Source organism: Oncorhynchus kisutch, linkage group LG13 (assembly GCF_002021735.2).
Source record: "Oncorhynchus kisutch isolate 150728-3 linkage group LG13, Okis_V2, whole genome shotgun sequence".
Taxonomy (NCBI): Eukaryota; Metazoa; Chordata; class Actinopteri; order Salmoniformes; family Salmonidae; genus Oncorhynchus; species Oncorhynchus kisutch.
In genome coordinates this window covers 18,476,277-18,494,643 of record NC_034186.2, presented here as the reverse complement: position 1 = coordinate 18,494,643, position 18,367 = coordinate 18,476,277, and the positions used below count along the sequence as shown (strand labels likewise).

At 42.2% G+C, this 18,367-nt stretch overlaps 1 protein-coding gene across 3 annotated transcripts in view; it reads left to right on the top strand.

The window, feature by feature from the left end:
* LOC109902792 (desmoplakin) overlaps positions 1-18,367 on the top strand; it is a 43,102-nt gene that overhangs the window by 11,342 nt on the left and 13,393 nt on the right. For all 3 annotated transcript variants that reach the window (XM_031785712.1, XM_031785714.1, XM_031785713.1), the window contains exons 7-21: positions 364-531; positions 1,014-1,118; positions 2,773-2,994; positions 3,635-3,790; positions 5,651-5,805; positions 7,989-8,115; positions 8,335-8,521; positions 12,842-13,146; positions 13,278-13,456; positions 13,678-13,816; positions 14,803-14,996; positions 15,278-15,440; positions 15,530-15,613; positions 15,723-15,830; positions 16,141-16,239. In XM_031785712.1, the coding sequence (XP_031641572.1) occupies positions 364-531; positions 1,014-1,118; positions 2,773-2,994; positions 3,635-3,790; positions 5,651-5,805; positions 7,989-8,115; positions 8,335-8,521; positions 12,842-13,146; positions 13,278-13,456; positions 13,678-13,816; positions 14,803-14,996; positions 15,278-15,440; positions 15,530-15,613; positions 15,723-15,830; positions 16,141-16,239 (2,391 nt within the window). The remainder of the gene's footprint in view (positions 1-363; positions 532-1,013; positions 1,119-2,772; positions 2,995-3,634; positions 3,791-5,650; positions 5,806-7,988; positions 8,116-8,334; positions 8,522-12,841; positions 13,147-13,277; positions 13,457-13,677; positions 13,817-14,802; positions 14,997-15,277; positions 15,441-15,529; positions 15,614-15,722; positions 15,831-16,140; positions 16,240-18,367) is intronic.

The following is an 18,367-nucleotide window of genomic DNA, read 5'->3' as shown; positions in this document are numbered from 1 at the left end:
GGGAAAATTCATTACATACATTTAAATAAATACCAATAACATTCCATGAAAAACTATAGAACTATAGGCTATGTGTGTACTGCCAAGGCCCGTCGGTGGCTTGACCACTTAGGGCAATCAGAACATGTGTCTGCCTTGATGTTCATAAACCTCGATGGATCCCCCTTGTGCGCAGTGGAACCCAGAATGATATGTGACCACTTGGTTACGGCAACACCGTTCTGCCAAGGACACCCAAACCAGAGTGGCCACTGCAAAGCCCCCAAGAATAGCAAGAATAGCACTACACCACTGGTAACAATGGATGTTTAACTTTATTGATTGTACCTAACTATAGATGTCTCACCATGTTTTGTGTGTTAGAAAATGTCTCATGGCCGTAGCAACCAGCTGAGAGAGCTGCAGCAAATCATTGAGGAGATCAGCAGAGAAATCATGTGGGTGAATGAGAGAGAGGAGGAGGAGCTGGTGTTCGACTGGGGGGAGAAAAACATTGACCTCTACATTCCCAAGAAGCAGGAGAGCTACTCGGTAAGGACTGGGTCAAGGGTTAAAGGTCAAGGGTCAGAGGGGAAGTGTCACAGTGGGAGGGGGGAAAGGCTAGTTGATTATTCCCATAGAGGCCATACAGGGTGTCTGTGTACCATATGGCACCCTATTACCTATTTAGTGCACTACTTTTCATCAGGACTCTGGTCAATGTAGGGAATAGGGTGCCATTTGGGGTGCATACTAGCTGTAATAATTCCTGATTGTTACCGATCCTTCCTGATGATTGGTAATGTTTGGTAATCTCTAGTCCCGTGACTGACACATCTAGTTTATTGTGTATCTGCATGTCATTATGTCTTGTTCATCTGTTTTGCATTCTGTTCCCTAGGGAACTATAATGCCAAACCACTGGGAGTTGTGCAATGAAACCACAGATCATTCTTCCAGTCCCAATGGGTCCCCAGGTCCTAACACTGTTTCTGTCTCTCCAGTTCTGCCCTAACTGTGTTGTTCTCTGACAGAAACTGATGAGTACCCTGGAGGAGAAGGAGAAAGACCTGAATAAACTGAAGTTGAAAGTGGACAGCCTTCTGAAGAACCATCACCCTGCCTCTGACAAGATCGAGGTGAGGAGAATATCTATTTGATTATTGATTATTAGCTGTTAGTCGCAACAGCTCCTCTTCCTGTGGCCCATGACACCTAGCAATATCTACTGTAGCTATCTACACTGAACACAATTATAAACGCAACCTAAAACCATTTCGAAGATTTTACTTAGTAACAGTTCATATAAGGAAATCAGTCAATTGAAATACATTCATTAGGCCCTAATCTATGGATTTCACATGACTGGGAATACAGATATGCACATGTTGGTCACAGATACCTTACAAAAAAGGTAGGGACGTGGATCATAAAACCAGTCAGTATCTGGTGTGACCATCATTTGCCTCATGCAGTGCAACACATTGGCTTCACATATAATTGATCAGGATGTTGATTGTGGCCTGTGGAATGTTGTCCCACTCCTCTTCAATGGCTGTGCAAAGTTTCTGGATATTGGCAGGAACTGGAACACGCTATTGTACATGTCGATCCAGAGCATCCTTAACATGCTCAATGGGTGACATGTCTGGTGAGTATGCAGGCCATGAAAGAACTGGAACATTTTCAGCTTTCAGTAATTGTGTACAGATCTTTCGACATGGGGCCGTGCATCATCATGCTGCAACATGAAGTGATGGCGGTGGATGAATGGCACGACAATGGGCCTCAGGATCTCATCACGGTATCTCTGTGCATTCAAATTGCCATCAATAGAATGCAATTGTGTTCGTTGTCCATAGTTTATGCCTGCCCATACCATAACCCGACCGCCACCATGGGGCACACTGTTCACAACATTGACGTCAGCCAACTGCTTGCCATCTGCCCGGTACAGTAGAAACCAGGATTCATATGTGTAGAGCACACCTCCAGTGGGCATCGAAGGTGAGAATTTGCCACTGAAGTCGGTTATGACCCCGAACTGCAGTCAGGTTAAGACACTGGTGAGGACGACGAGCACGCAGATGAGATTCCCTGAGACGGTTTCTGACAGTTTGTGCAGACATTCTTCGGTTGTGCAAACCCACAGTTGTGGGTGGCTGGTCTGGGGGGCTGGTCTGTCCGGGTGGCTGGTCTGAGATGATCCCGCAGGTGAAGAAGCCGGATGTGGAGGCCCTGGGCTGGCGTGGTTACTCGTGGTCTGTGAGGCCGGTTGGACGTACTGCCAAATTCTCTTAAACGACGTTGGAGGCTGCTTATGGCAGAGAAATTAACATTCCATTCTCTGGTAACAGCTCTGGTGGACATTCCTGCAGTCAGCATGCCAATTGCACCCTCCCACAAATCTTGAGCCATCTGTGGCATTGTGTTGTGTGACAAAACTGCACATTTTAGTGGCCTTTTATTGTCCCCAACACAAGGTGCACCTATGTAACAAGCATGCTGCTTAATCAGCTTCTTGATATGCCACACCTTTCAGGTGCATGGATTATCTCGGTGAAGGGGAGATGCTCACTAACAGGGATGTAAACACATTTCTGCACAAAATTAGAGAAATAAGCTTTTTGTGCATATGGGAAATTTCTGGGATCTTTTATTTCAGCTCATGACACATTACACCAACACTTTACATGATGCAAATAGATTTTTGTTCAATGTCATTCGTTGTGATGGTTATCTTGATTCATTCATCCTTTAACCCCTCTATCCTTCTGTTTTTATGTCTTCCAGGCCTACATGGACACTCTGCAGACCCAGTGGAGCTGGCTCCTCCAGATCACCAAGTGTATTCATGTCCACCTGAAGGAGAATGCTGCATACAGCCAGTTCTTCAAGGAGGCCAATGAGACGTACAGCAAGCTGCAGAAAGAGCATGAGAACATCCGTAGGAAGTTCACCAGCGATAGGAACACACCTCTGGAAAACCTGCTGGAACTACTCAACGGCCTGGAGGTAAGACATGTATATCAGCACCACAGATGCTGTTCATCAAAGCACAAGACGAGACCCAAATGCAGATACAGGAGGCAGATGGTTTTGAGTCTTACAATGTTTATTCATCCAAAGGGGTAGGAGAGAGAATGGTCGTGGACAGGCAAAAGGTCAAAACCAGATCCGAGTCCAGGAATTACAGACAGGCTCGTGGTCAAGGCAGGCAGAATAGTCAGGCAGGCGGGTACAAAGTCCAGAAACAGGCAATGTTCAAAACCAGGAGGACTAGAAAAAGGAGAATAGCAAAAAGCAGGAGAACAGGAAAACCGCTGGTTGACTTGGAAACATACAAGACGAACTGGCACAGAGAGACAGGAAACACAGGGATAAATACACCAGGGAAAATAAGAGACACCTGGAGGGGGAGGAGGCAATCACAAGGACAGGTGGAACAGATCAGTGCGTGACAGTTCAAGGCTATATCTCAAACAACCAATTCCCAATATAGTGCACTACGTTTGACTGTAGTCACTCCAATAAAAAAAAAAACTGCACTACATGGGGAATAGGCAGTAATTTGTGAAGATACAAAAGTTAAATTGCTCCCCTTGTCCTCTGAAATGGATATTAACCTCTGACCCCTAACCTATGTGTCCAACAGAAGGAGAAAGAGTGGATCTTGGAGAATAAGAGGCAGGTGCAGCACCTGGTCAACATGTCCAAAAGCATTGTGAGGCTGAGACCACGTAACCCTGAGGAAGAGAAGAGCAGTAGTCCTGTTATGGTACAGGCCCTGTGTGACTTCAAACAAGACCAGGTCAGAGACATATTTATTTAACCATGGAGCCATACTGAGACCAAGGTCTTTTACAGATGAGCCCTGAATTACATAAATTACAGAAAATAAACACATCAACATGGTCATTAAAAACAAGCACATTCATCAGTAATAAGGTCCTAAATCAGCCTACTGAATTGGCCCAGAGGCAACAAAACATAAAATGTAAGAACATTTAAGATTGTTCCACAAATAAGGCGCAAGAAAGGTAAATCCGCTTTTAGTTAACTCAGTAGAGACCAACGGAATTCCCAGAGTTAACCATTCCTGAGACTGGGTGTGGTAACTTGTATGTCTGAAGTTTAGTCATGATGTTAGGTACAGTGGGACTTTTTGTAAAAGGGCTTTATAAATGAAAACATAATGTATCAACCTACGTGACATCAAAGAGGGCCAACCAACTTTCTGGTAGAGAATGCAGTGTTGACCACTAAAATTGTCACCTGTAATAAAGAGAAGTGTGCTATGATAAACTACATCTAACGACTTTAATAAGGTGGCAGTTGTGTTCATATAGACGATGTCACCATAGTCTAGGACCGACAGAAACGTTGCCTGAATGATCTGCTTTCTACTATTTAGTGAGAGGCAGGACCTAGTTCTGTAGAAGAAGCCCGTTTTTTTTAACTAACTCATTATGCTTTGTAAAAGACAGCCCAGATATTTGTAAGCAGGGACACAATATACACACCATCCAAAATACATGTTTAAATCATCAGCTCCACTTTTATGCACGCTAGAGAACGACTTCTACTTAAGTTTTACCAGCATTCAATAGTAATTTCAGGTCAATAGTGTTTCTGTAATACAATGAATGCAGACTCATCAGATAGAGCCTGATCAACCGTGGGGGCAATAGCATACACAACAGTATCATCGGCATACAAGTGCAGGTTATAATATTTTTTACAGACAAGTCGAGATTGTTAATGTAAAAAGTACAGGACCCAGAATCGACCCCTGTGGGATACCTTTCGTAATATCCAGGAAACCTGATTCAACACCATCAGTAGATAGTTTTATCTGTCAAGTCATTTTTCAACCAGTTACATGCAGCCTGGTCTGGGCCAATTGAGGAACGCCTCTGAATTAGAGGTGAGTGATCAACAGTATTGAAAGACTGTAACGGCTCTCTTCTATCTCCTTCTCTGACGAAGAGGTAGAACAAGGATCGGACCAAAATGCAGCGTGATGATGATTCATGATATATTTTAATGAAGGAAAACCTATACATACAGAAACTACAAAACTAACGAAATGAAATAATGAAAACCGAAACAGGTGCAAACACAAAGACAGGAACAATCACCCACGAAAACACTCACAGAATATGGCTGCCTAAATATGGTTCCCAATCAGAGACAACGAGAATCACATGACTCTGATTGAGAACCTCAGGCAGCCATAGACTATGCTAGACACCCCTACTCAGCCACAATCCCAATACCTACTAAAACCCCAATACAAAAACACAACACAAAATAAACCCATGTCACACCCTGGCCTGACCAAATAAATATATAAACACAAAATACTAAGACCAGGGTGTGACAAAGACTTTGAAAGGTCAATGAAGAGGGCAGCACAATGTTGCCTTTTATCCATCCAGTTAACCACAGCATTTATAACTAGGGTTGCAGCAGAGATAGTGCTATGACTTGGTCTAAAACCCGACAGATGTACATTTAAAATACATTTCAATTATCAGAAAGATCTTAGCTGAGAATTAATCAAGGATTATATTTTAGCTATGCAAGAAAGTAGAAATAGGGCAATTTTAATTGTTCAAGTCACATAAGGGTCTCTTCTCTCGTACACATTCTGTATTGTGCTCCACAGAAGGTGATTCTGAAGGGCAACGAGGGCATCCTAAAAGACAACTCCCAGCGTAGTAAGTGGCAGGTAACGGGACCAGGAGGACTGGACATGCTGGTGCCTTCTGTCTGTCTGCTGGTGCCACCACCCAATTCCCTGGGCATCAACCTGGCCAACAAGTAAGAAGACTCGCATACACACACAGTACCAGTCAAAAATTCCATAAATGTACTTAACAAGGCACACCTCTTAATTGAAATGCATTCAAATCGAAATTGTATTTGTCACATACAAGGTTAGCAGATGTTAATGCGAGTGTAGCAAAATGCTTGTACTTCTGGTTCCGACAGTGCAGTAATATGTAACAATTCCCCAATACACACATCTAAAAGGGGGAAATGAGAATATGTATGTACTGTGGCAGACCAGGGGGTTTGGTCAAGACGTTTACACAGATCAGACACAGACACAGACAGAGTAGGATTAGTTCCGTTTTCAAGGGTGTTTATTTAAATAATAGATCAAAAAGGATAGGATAGGTCTCCCCCTGAGACCCTCTCCGGGATACCGTCTTCTGGGCGCCGGGTCTTGCTGTATCCTGTCGGGATCAAAACTGCACTCACTCCTGTTACCTCTGTAACCATCCCCAACTATATGGGAGTCCTTTCTTCCCCCCTCTCCCTGTGTGCTGTTCTTCTGGCAGCTTTTTGGGCCTTGCACAGCTGGTGAGCAATCAGCCCTTGATTACTCACCAACTCCCAATCAGCCATTGATTACTCACAAACTCCCAATCAACCCCAATTAGTCCTGGCCGGAGAACCCGTCGAGACCTGGTACGTCCAGCAGATGGAGCCAATGCCTTGTGACGTACACACTGTCTGTCACCAGGCCTCGACGAGTCTCCCCCTGGTGGCTGACCTGTAGTACGCCACAGTACATATAAATATATGGATGAGCGATGGCCGAGCAGCATAGGCAAGTGCAATAGATGGTATAAAATACCGTGTATACATATGAGTAATGTAAGATACGTAAACATTGTTAAAGTGGCATTATTTAAAGTGACTAGTGATCCATTTGTTAAAGTGGCCAGTGATAGGGTCTCCATGTAGGCAGCAGCCTCTCTGAGTTAGTGATTGCTGTTTAGCAGGCTGATGGCCTTGAGATAGAAGCTATTCTTCAGTCTCTCGGTCCCAGCTTTGATGCACCTGTACTGACCTCGCCTTCTGGATGGTAATGGTGTGAACAGACAGTGGCTCGGGTGGTTGTTGTCTTTGATGATCTTTTTTGCCTTCCTGTGACATCGGGTGCTGTAGGTGTCAGGTAGTTTGCCCCCGGTGATGCGTTGTGCAGACCGCACCACCCTCTGGAGAGCCTTGTGGTTGTGGGCGGAGCAGTTGCCGTACCAGGCTGTGATACAGCCCGACAGGATGCGTTCGATTGTGGATCTGTAAAAGTTCTTCTTCACCACACTGTCTGTGTGGGTGGGCCATTTCATTTTGTTGTTGACGTGTATGCTGAGGAACTTAAAACTTTCCACTTTCTCCACTGCTGTCCCTTCGATGTGGATAGGGGGGTGCTCCCTCTGCTGTTTCCTGAAGTCCACGATAATCTCCTTTGTTTTGCTGACATTGAGTGAGAGGTTGTTTTCCTGACACCACACTCCGAGTGCCCTCACCTCCTCCCTGTAGGCTGTCTCGTCATTGTTGCTAATCAAGCCCACTACTGTTGTGTTGTCTGCAAACTTGATGAATGAGTTGGAGGCGTGTATGGTCACGAAGTCGTGGGTGAACAGGGAGTACAGGAAGGGGCTGAGCACGCACCCTTGTGAGGGCCCAGTGTTGTGGGTCAACAAGGTGGAGATGTTGTTTCCTACCTTCACCACCTGGGGCTGCCCGTCAGAAAGTCAGGGACCCAATTGCACAGGGTGGGGTTGAGGTCCACGGTCTCCAGCTTGATGATGAGCTTGGAGGGTACTATAGTGTTGAATGCTGAGCTGTAGTTAATGAACAGCATTCTTACATACAGTGGGGCAAAAAAGTATTTAGTCAGCCACCAATTGTGCAAGTTCTCCCACTTAAAAAGATGAGGCCTGTAATTGTCATCATAGGTACACTTCAACTATGACAGACAAAATGAAGAAAAAAAATCCAGAAAATCACATTATAGGATTTTTAATGAATTTATTTGCAAATTATGGTGGAAAATAAGTATATGTCAATGTCGAAAATAGTACAAATAAAGAAAAACTCTAAATGGGTGTGTCCAAGCTTTTGACTGGTACTGTGTATGTGCTATGCATGTATGCACCCACGCATGCATACACAGACTAAATCCATGTCCGTGTTGTGTGGTCCATCAGGAATGAACAGTACTACGAGGCCATCCTGTCTGTGTGGAACCAGCTCTACATCAACATCAAAAGTCTCATCTCCTGGCAGTACTGTGTCCAGGACATCACACGCATCAACTCTCTCACCATCACCATGGTAAGAACCTATCGCCATCGTAACCATATCACGTCATCACTGTTGTAACAGTTTCACGTACAAGGGCCACGACTGACTCAAATGTCAGCTTGACTTTATGGTGCAGCTGAGTCCATTATTACTAAGATTACAAATGACCTGACTACATAACTACATTCACTAAAACGAGGACACAAAAACAATGTCTGAATTTTTCTTAATATGTGTGTGTCCTCTCAGCTGTCCCGTATGCGTCCTGAGGAGTACCGCAGCATCCTGAAGGGTCTGGAGACCCACTACTCAGACTTCATACACTGTTGCCATGGCTCTGAGATGTTCAAGGACGACGACAAGAGGAACATCGAGAGCCAGTACACTGGAGCCCAGGCTCACTACGACCAACTGGTGGTCCAGCTACCTGCTTACAGTGAGTAGATATACAGTAGTGAGTCAGTACACTGGAGCCCAGGCTCACTACGACCAACTGGTGGTCCAGCTACCTGCTTACAGTGAGTAGATATACAGTAGTGAGTCAGTACACTGGAGCCCAGGCTCACTACGACCAACTGGTGGTCCGACTACCTGCTGAGTGAGTAGATATACAGTAGTGAGTCAGTGCACTGGACCCCAGGCCTACTACGACCAACTGGTGGTCCGACTACCTGCTGAGTGAGTAGATATACAGTAGTGAGTCAGTACACTGGACCCCAGGCCTACTACGACCAACTGGTGGTCCGACTACCTGCTGAGTGAGTAGATATACAGTAGCGAGATCCATTACAGTGAATAGAGATACTGTATATCTACTATCTCACTACTGTATCTCTATTCACTGTAATGGATCAGATACTGTATATCTACTATCTCACTACTGTATCAGATCCATTACAGTGAATAGAGATACAGTAGTGAGATAGTAGATATACAGTAGCAGGTCCATTACAGTGAATAGATATATATAGTAGATATATAGTATCAGGGACATTACAGTGAATAGAGATACAGTAGTGAGATAGTAGATATACAGTATCAGGTACATTACAGTGAATAGAGATACAGTAGTGAGAGATACAGTATCAGGTCCATTACAGTGAATAGATATATAGTAGATATACAGTATCAGGTACATTACAGTGAATAGAGATAGTAGATATACAGTATCAGGTACATTACAGTGAATAGAGATACAGTAGTGAGATAGTAGATATACAGTATCAGGTACATTACAGTGAATAGAGATACAGTAGTGAGATAGTAGATATACAGTATCAGGTACATTACAGTGAATAGAGATACAGTAGTGAGATAGTAGATATATAGTATCAGGTACATTACAGTGAATAGAGATACAGTAGTGAGATAGTAGATATACAGTATCAGGTACATTACAGTGAATAGAGATACAGTAGTGAGATAGTAGATATACAGTATCAGGTACATTACAGTGAATAGAGATACAGTAGTGAGATAGTAGATATACAGTATCAGGTACATTACAGTGAATAGAGATACAGAAGTGAGATAGTAGATATACAGTATCAGGTACATTACAGTGAATAGAGATACAGTAGATCTACAGTATCAGGTCCATTACAGTGAATAGAGATGCAGTAGATATACAGTATCAGGTCCATTACAGTGAATAGAGATACAGTATCAGGTCCATTACAGTGAATAGAGATGCAGTAGATATACAGTATCAGGTCCATTACAGTGAATAGAGATGCAGTATCAGGTCCATTACAGTGAATAGAGATGCAGTAGATATACAGTATCAGGTCCATTACAGTGAATAGAGATGCAGTATCAGGTCCATTACAGTGAATAGAGATGCAGTAGATATACAGTATCAGGTCCATTACAGTGAATAGAGATACAGTATCAGGTCCATTACAGTGAATAGAGATGCAGTAGATATACAGTATCAGGTCCATTACAGTGGATAGAGATACAGTAGATATACAGTATCAGGTCCATTACAGTGGATAGAGATACAGTAGATATACAGTATCAGGTCCATTACAGTGAATAGAGATACAGTATCAGGTCCATTACAGTGAATAGAGATGCAGTAGATATACAGTATCAGGTCCATTACAGTGAATAGAGATACAGTATCAGGTCCATTAGTGAATAGAGATACAGTATCAGGTCCATTAGTGAATAGAGATACAGTATCAGGTCCATTACAGTGAATAGAGATGCAGTAGATATACAGTATCAGGTCCATTACAGTGAATAGAGATACAATATCAGGTCCATTAGTGAATAGAGATACAGTATCAGGTCCATTAGTGAATAGAGATACAGTATCAGGTCCATTAGTGAATAGAGATACAGTATCAGTTCCATTACAGTGAATAGAGATGCAGTAGATATACAGTATCACGTCCATTAGTGAATAGAGATACAGTATCAGGTACATTACAGTGAATAGAGATACAGTATCAGTTCCATTAGTGAATAGAGATACAGTATCAGGTACATTACACTGAATAGAGATACAATATCAGGTACATTACAGTGAATAGAGATACAGTATCAGGTACATTACAGTGAATAGAGATACAGTATCAGGTACATTACAGTGAATAGAGATATAGTAGATATACAGTATCACGTCCATTAGTGAATAGAGATTCAGTAGAGAGATAGTAGATATACTGTCAGGTCCATTACAGTGAGTAGAGAGACAGTAGATATAGTAGAGAGTACAGATATAGTAGATACAGTAGATGTATATAGTAGACATAGTAGATATACTGTAGAGCGATAGTATATATACAGTAGAGCGATAGTGTGTATATATAGTAGAGACAGTGAGAGTAGATCAGTATCAGATCCATTACAGTGAATAGATATACAGTAGATACTGTAGTTATAGAGTAGAGATACAGTAGAGTGATAGATATATAGTAGAGAGACAGTATAGCGATAGTGTAGATACAGTTGAAGTCGGAAGTTTACAAACACTTAGGTTGGAGTCATTTAACTTGTTTTTCAACCACTCCACAAATTTCTTGTTATGAACTATAGTTTTGGCAAGTCGGTTAGGACATCTACTTTGTGCATGACACAAGTAATTTTTTCAACAATTGTTTACAGACAGATTATTTCACTTATAATTCACTGTATCACAATTCCAGTGGGTCAGAAGTTTACATACACTAAGTTGACTGTGCCTTTAAACGGCTTGGAAATATCCAGAGAATTATGTAATGGCTTTAGAAGCTTCTGATTGACTCAAATGAGGTCAATTAGCCTATTGGAGGTGTACCTATGGATGTATTTCAAGGTCTACCTTCAATCTCAGTGCCTCTTTGCTTGACATCATGGGGAAATCAAAAGAAATCAGCCAAGACTTCAGAAAAACAATTGTAGACCTCCACAAGTCTGGTTCATCCTTGGGAGCAATTTTCAAATGCCTGAAGGTACCACGTTCATCTGTGCAAACAATAGTAGGCAAGTATAAACACCATAGGACCACGCAGCCGTAATATCGCTCAGGAAGGATATCGCTCATTAATGTACTTTGGCGCGAAAAGTGCAAATCAATCCCAGAACAACAGCAAAGGACCTTGTGAAGATGTTGGAGGAAACGGTACACAAGTATCTATATCCACAGTAAAACAAGTCCTATATCGACATAACCTGAAAGGCCGCTCAGCAAGGAAGAAGCCACTGACCTAAAACTGCCATTAAAAAAAGCCAGACTATGGTCTGAAACTGCACATGGGGACAAAGATCGTACTTTTTGGAGAAATGTCCTCTGGTCTGATAAAACAAAAATAGAACTGTTTGGCCATAATGACCATCGTTATGTTTGGGGAAAAAGGGGGAGGCTCGCAAGCCGAAGAACACCATCCCAACCGTGAAGCACGGGGGTGGCAGCATCATGTTGTGGGGGTGCTTTGCTGCAGGAGGGACTGGTGCACTTCACAAAATAGATGGCATCATGAGGGGGGTAAATTATGTGGATAGATTGAAGCAACATCTCAAGACATCAGTCAGGAAGTTAAAGCTTGGTCACAATGTCTCTTCCAAATGGACATTGACCCCAAGCACACTTCCAAAGTTGTGGCAAAATGGCTTTAGGACAACAAAGTCAAGGTATTGGAGTGGCCATCACAAAGCCCTGACCTCAATCCTATAGAAAATGTGTGGGCAGAACTGAAAAAGCGTTTGCGAAAAAGGAGGCCTACAAACCTGACTCAGTTACACCATCTTTGTCAAGAGGAATGGGCCAAAATTCACCCAACTTACTGTGGGAAGCATGTGGAAGGCTACCTGAAATGTTTGACCCAAGTTAAATATTTTAAAGGCAATGCTATCAAATACTAATTGAGTGTATGTAAACCTCTGACCCACTGGGAATGCGATGAAAGGAATAAAAGCTGAAATAAATATTTCTCTCTACTATTATTCTGACATTTCAAATTCTTAAAATAAAGTGGTGATCCTAAGACAGTGAATTTTTACTAGGATTAAATGTCAAGAATGGTGAAAAACTGAGTTTACATACACCTTAGCCAAATACATTTAAACTTCCGACTTCAACTCTATATAGTAGAGATACCGTTTCAGGTCCATTACAGTGAGTAGAGCATCTCTCTCATTGTAGGGCACAGTATGCTCCTCTATTCTGCTGTCTCTGCTCACCTATGTACTCTGGGTATATGTCATTAATCTAAGTTGTACCTTTACCATACAGCATATGACCTCTAACTCTCTATATCTCTGTCCCTAGCTGCACAACAGACTGCCAACGAAGGGAGGATCAAGGCAGAGGAGGAGGCCAGGATACTGGTGGTCAATCAAGAGGCAAAGAAGATAGAGGAGACCAAGATAGTGGAGGTTAAGCAACAGGATGTGAAAAAGGGGGTGGTTAAGAAGGTGAAGAAGAAAGTGGTGGTGACATCACACAGCCTGACTGAGCTGCACACGCTCAGACAGCGCCTAGAGGAGGCGGAGGCGGGGCTTACCCAGCACATCCATATCTGTCTGGGAGAGGACGGTGTGCACGACTGTGGCCTGAGGATTAGCCAACTAGAGGTACATACACACATGGACGCCACACATGAACGCACGCACACACGGATACAATATACTGTACATCCTAGGAGTACTACTGTGTATGTAGGGTTAGGTTTGTGAATGTGACTAAATGTGTGTTTTTTCCCCAGTCTGTACAGAGGGATGTGAACTCTATCCGTGAGGAGTACCAGCGTCTGAATGAGCATGTTCTGAAGGAACTAGAGGGTATGACTGACTCTGACAAGGCCACGTTCTTACGCAGCCAACTCAGCCTCATCAACGAGAGACTGGGCAGTCTGGACGGGTGCTCCACCGCCTATCTACAGAGGTAAACATTATGCTGAATGAACATACACACAGCCTGAAAGGGTTCTCTGCAGAATACCCATATAACTACTCCATACACAGACAAACTCATCCATACACACACTCAACACTCATTGCTCTAATTGAACTAATTTGTTCTGACGAATTCTCTCTCTCTCTCATTCTTTGCATCTCTTTCCCCTTCTTTCTCTTCTCGTTCTTCCCGCCCTTTCCCACTCCAAGGTTGCGGGCTCTAAGGGCCCTCCTGGAGAGTGAGTCCAGAGCTGAGGACATCATTAAGGTCCATGAGGCCAGACTGACAGAGAAGGAGACCACATCCCTGGATCATGCAGAGGTGGAGGACTACAGGTCCACTCTGAAGGTAACAGTTACTGTTTGAAACAAAAGCCCCAAAACATTGGGAATGGGAGTAACTGTCACAGCAATGACTAAGTCGGTCATTTAGCTGTGTGTGGTGTTCCTAGGCTAAATGTTCCGTTTGTGTGTAAATGCTTTGAAGTCAGTAAGTTTTGTGATTATTACTATTCCTGGTATGTACTCTGTAAAGGCCAGTTAGCTTTGTGATTATTACTATTCCTGGTATGTACTCTGTAAAGGCCAGTTAGCTTTGTGATTATTACTATTCCTGGTATGTACTCTGTAAAGGCCAGTTAGCTTTGTGATTATTACTATTCCTGGTATGTACTCTGTAAAGGCCAGTTAGCTTTGTGATTATTACTATTCCTGGTATGTACTCTGTAAAGGCCAGTTAGCTTTGTGATTATTACTATTCCTGGTATGTACTCTGTAAAGGCCAGTTAGCTTTGTGATTATTACTATTCCTGGTATGTACTCTGTAAAGGCCAGTTAGCTTTGTGATTATTACTATTCCTGGTATGTACTCTGTAAAGGCCAGTTAGCTTTGTGATTATTACTATTCCTGGTATGTACTCTGTAAAGGCCAGTTAGCTTTGTGATTATTACTATTCCTGGTATGTACTCTGTAAAGGCCAGTTAGCTTTGTGATTATTACTATTCCCGGTATGTACTCTGTAAAGGCCAGTTAGCTTTGTGATTATTACTATTCCTGGTATGTACTCTGTAAAGGCCAGTTAGCTTTGTGATTATTACTATTCCTGGTATGTACTCTGTAAAGGCCAGTTAGCTTTGTGATTATTACTATTCCCGGTATGTACTCTGTAAAGGCCAGTTAGCTTTGTGATTATTACTATTCCCGGTATGTACTCTGTAAAGGCCAGTTAGCTTTGTGATTATTACTATTCCCGGTATGTACTCTGTAAAGGCCAGTTAGCTTTGTGATTCAAATCTCAGATGTTCTGTTGTGTGTGTGTGTGTGTGTATGTGTAGAGTATGAGGGCCGAGCTGGAGGGGAAGAGGGACGTCCTGGTCTCCATGGAGACAGAGCTCGGGAAGGCAGTCCACTGGAACGGCCAGGTGGGCGGAGCCTTCCACAGGTGTGACGTGGACCTGTCCAGATACAGTGAACGAGTCACCCAGTTGTCTGACCGCTGGAGACGCCTCCAGAGCCAAATAGACTTCAGGTATACAGACCTCTCTATATCTTATCTATGCACACCTTTTTGGTTCCATATCTCACTCAGACATTTACCTCCGTCTCTAGCTGCATCTGTTTTGTTGTCCCTCTGACTGCTGTATATAGAGTCCTGTTCTCCATACCTATCCAACTTGTGATGTGCTGTACCTCCTTCCTTTACTTTGTGATGACTTCAAACATTTACTATTGATGACCATTTTTTAAATATTTTTATATATATACCCCAAAAATATGTTTTACCTGTATCTCTTGCCTTTTCTCTCTCAGACTGAGGGACCTAGAGGGGTACCAGGGGCAACTCCAGCAGTACACCACCACTAGCTCAGTCCTCAGTGAGTGGATCGGTACTACGCGTCAGAAACAGGACACCCTGCAGGCCACCAAGATAGACAGCATCACAGCCCTGGATGAACACCTCGACCAGCAGAAGGTCAGTCGGTCAGTCGTTCGGTCAGTCAGTCAGTATAATTGTTCAGTGCAATATAATCAACATATGGAGGTTTTTGTGTGTTTGTCTAGGCTCTGAACTCTGAGATCAAGGTGAAGAGAGAGAGTGTTGAGAGTGTTCTGAGAGACACTGACGCCTGTGTGAACTCCATCAAGGTAAGGGCTTTCACATCCGGCCCATGTATCACTATACCCATCATAGTATACTAATGTACTGCTTTTCCTGAATTCTATTCCTGTGAATTTAAGATATATTTGTTTTCAGGATTATGAGCTGGAGTTGGCTTCATACAGTGCTGGTCTAGAGACTCTACTGAACATCCCTATGAAGAGGACCATGACACAGTCTCCTTCTACTCAGCTCACAGAGGAGGTAACAATCATAGCTCCACCAAGTCACTCAAACATATACTGTTTACTTATACAGGTGCATACACTACATGTACATCTGTTACTGAGTGCCTTCAGTGTCAAGGTGAATCTAGCCTCATACATACAAACTCTGCTTTACCCCGGGTTAGAAACCCAGTAAACAGGTAGACCTGCGCCCCTAGTCCGGTGTATTCGGTGCCCAGTATGTTAACAATGTTACCACTGAGTTGATTGTGTGTTGAGGTGACTTTGTGTTACCGAGTAGTTTGCATGTTTCCGTTATTAACTGTGTGCTGTATGCCCTCTCCCAGGCTACTCTACTGCAGACCCGTTACATAGAGCTGCTCACTCTGTCTGGTGACTACTACAAATACCTGGGAGAACTACACAAGAACATGGAAGAGCTCAAGGTACTGAGAGGAACCACACTGACCGCCTGTGGAATCAATCTGTTCAGCTGTTTTTACAACGATGAGCTTTTAGACCTTCTGCATTATAATTTCATTTATTTTCCATGTTTTAATGAATACATTGGAAATCTTATTCAGTCTTATAACTGGTAAATCTAACATTGCATTATTATTATTATATTAAATCTAAAATATTAGTTCTGTACTAAGGCATCTAAAATGATACTATTTTGGTTGCATATGCTCCTTAATATTTTGCTGTGCAACCTGCATGTAATAATAATGTTGTAATGATTGAAAACGGATCGTTTTTAGCCCAAACAGTTCCAAAGATTGATCCATTTACCCAAGTATACCTCCCCCACCCAAAAACATGCAGAAAGTGTCAAAAATGTAAAAGGAGGCCATTACCACTTCAAGAATAATTACTTTTTTAGGCCTTGCTAATGAATTGAAGTTTAAATGATTATTACATTCTAAAATATGTGAGAATGTGGACATCACCTGACTAAATAGATTGGATGCATGGCAGTTTTTCTGTAGACTATGTGGCCGACGCAGGCACACATAATAAAACCATGAATAGCGGTAGCATTAATCTCACCATTGCTGTTTTTATCATGAGAAAGTGACCAAAATGGAAAGCCAAGTTGAAGCCAACATTAGATGTTGTCCTCATAATAACCACACGTGGTTTTACCTCAGCGGAGTTACTGCAACACCCTTCAATTGAAGTGTCGGGAAACAAAGGAAAGTGGCCACATCTCTCACAAAAACCAATCAAAAAATACAATTACAGATCATTATAAGGGAGCAGAAGAATTTATAAATTGGCTACAATAATTACAATAACTTTTCAAGCACCAAATTGAGGAAATGTCAGTTTTTCAAGGTAATCCTATTCTAGTACTTGAATTTCTGAACTCTAAATTCAAGTTCAAGTAGGCTACTTCAAGCCTCTTGTATTGTTTACAATTGCAGGTCAAAATGCATTTGTCATGTTATTTCATGACCAGATCATATTGTGAATAAGCCCACTAGGCTATGTAATTTGTTGTCATTATATCCAGAATAATTAATAGGAATAGCTTTGGGTGTTGCACAATAGTCTATCCTACACAATTGTGCACAGTAAACTCAGGGGCACAAAAACATATGAAAACATGAACTCAATACCTTAATGCTTTCTCTGTTAAATCAAAGGAGACCCTGCTGTAAATCAAACAGACAACAACAGATGGTCAACATCAATTCACTAGGGATATTAGATCCAACGTGGATCCAGGCACAACTGTCTTCCCTGGCATAACAAATGAGACAACAAAATATTCAAACACTTTTTTTCCAGCACCTGCCTGCACTTTCAAAACAGCTGTTCGTCACTTAACAGACACCAACTGTGCATCCAACAAGTATTATGCATAATTATTGAAGAACCACATTTATAACAGTATTGATTTAGGTGTTAAGTATCAAGGTAAGGCAACTCTTTCGGTTAGAAGAATTTGATTTTGCAATGCATACATTATTTTAGAAGCCCATAAACTGTTTTCACCCTGTAACATAAGGACACAAAATGTTATGTAGTTACACTGCATTTCTGAGATCTCTATACAAAAACATAAGAATCCTGGCTCTAACTGTCTTACAAGGTTCAAGTTCAATGTCTAATTGAGCTGATTAATGCTTCACATATTGTATACAGCTGAAGTCAGAAGTCTACATACACCTTAACCAAATACATTTAAACTCAGTTTTTCACAATTCCTGACATTTTAATCCTAATAAGAATTCCCTGTTTTAGGTCGGTTAGGATCACCACTTTATTTTAAGAATGTGAAATGTCCAAATAATATTAGAGCGATTTTATTTCAGCTTTTATTTCTTTCATCACATTCCCAGTGGGTCAGAAGTTTACATACATTCAATTCATATTTGGTAGCATTGCCTTTAAATTGTTTAACTTGGGTCAAACATTTCAGGTAGCCTTCCACAAGCTTCCCACAATAAGTTGGGTGAATTTTGGCCCATTCCTCCTGACAGAGCTGGTGTAACTCAGTCAGGTTTGTAGGCCTCCTTGCTCGCACACGCTTTTTCAGTTCTGCCCACAAATTTTCTATAGGATTCA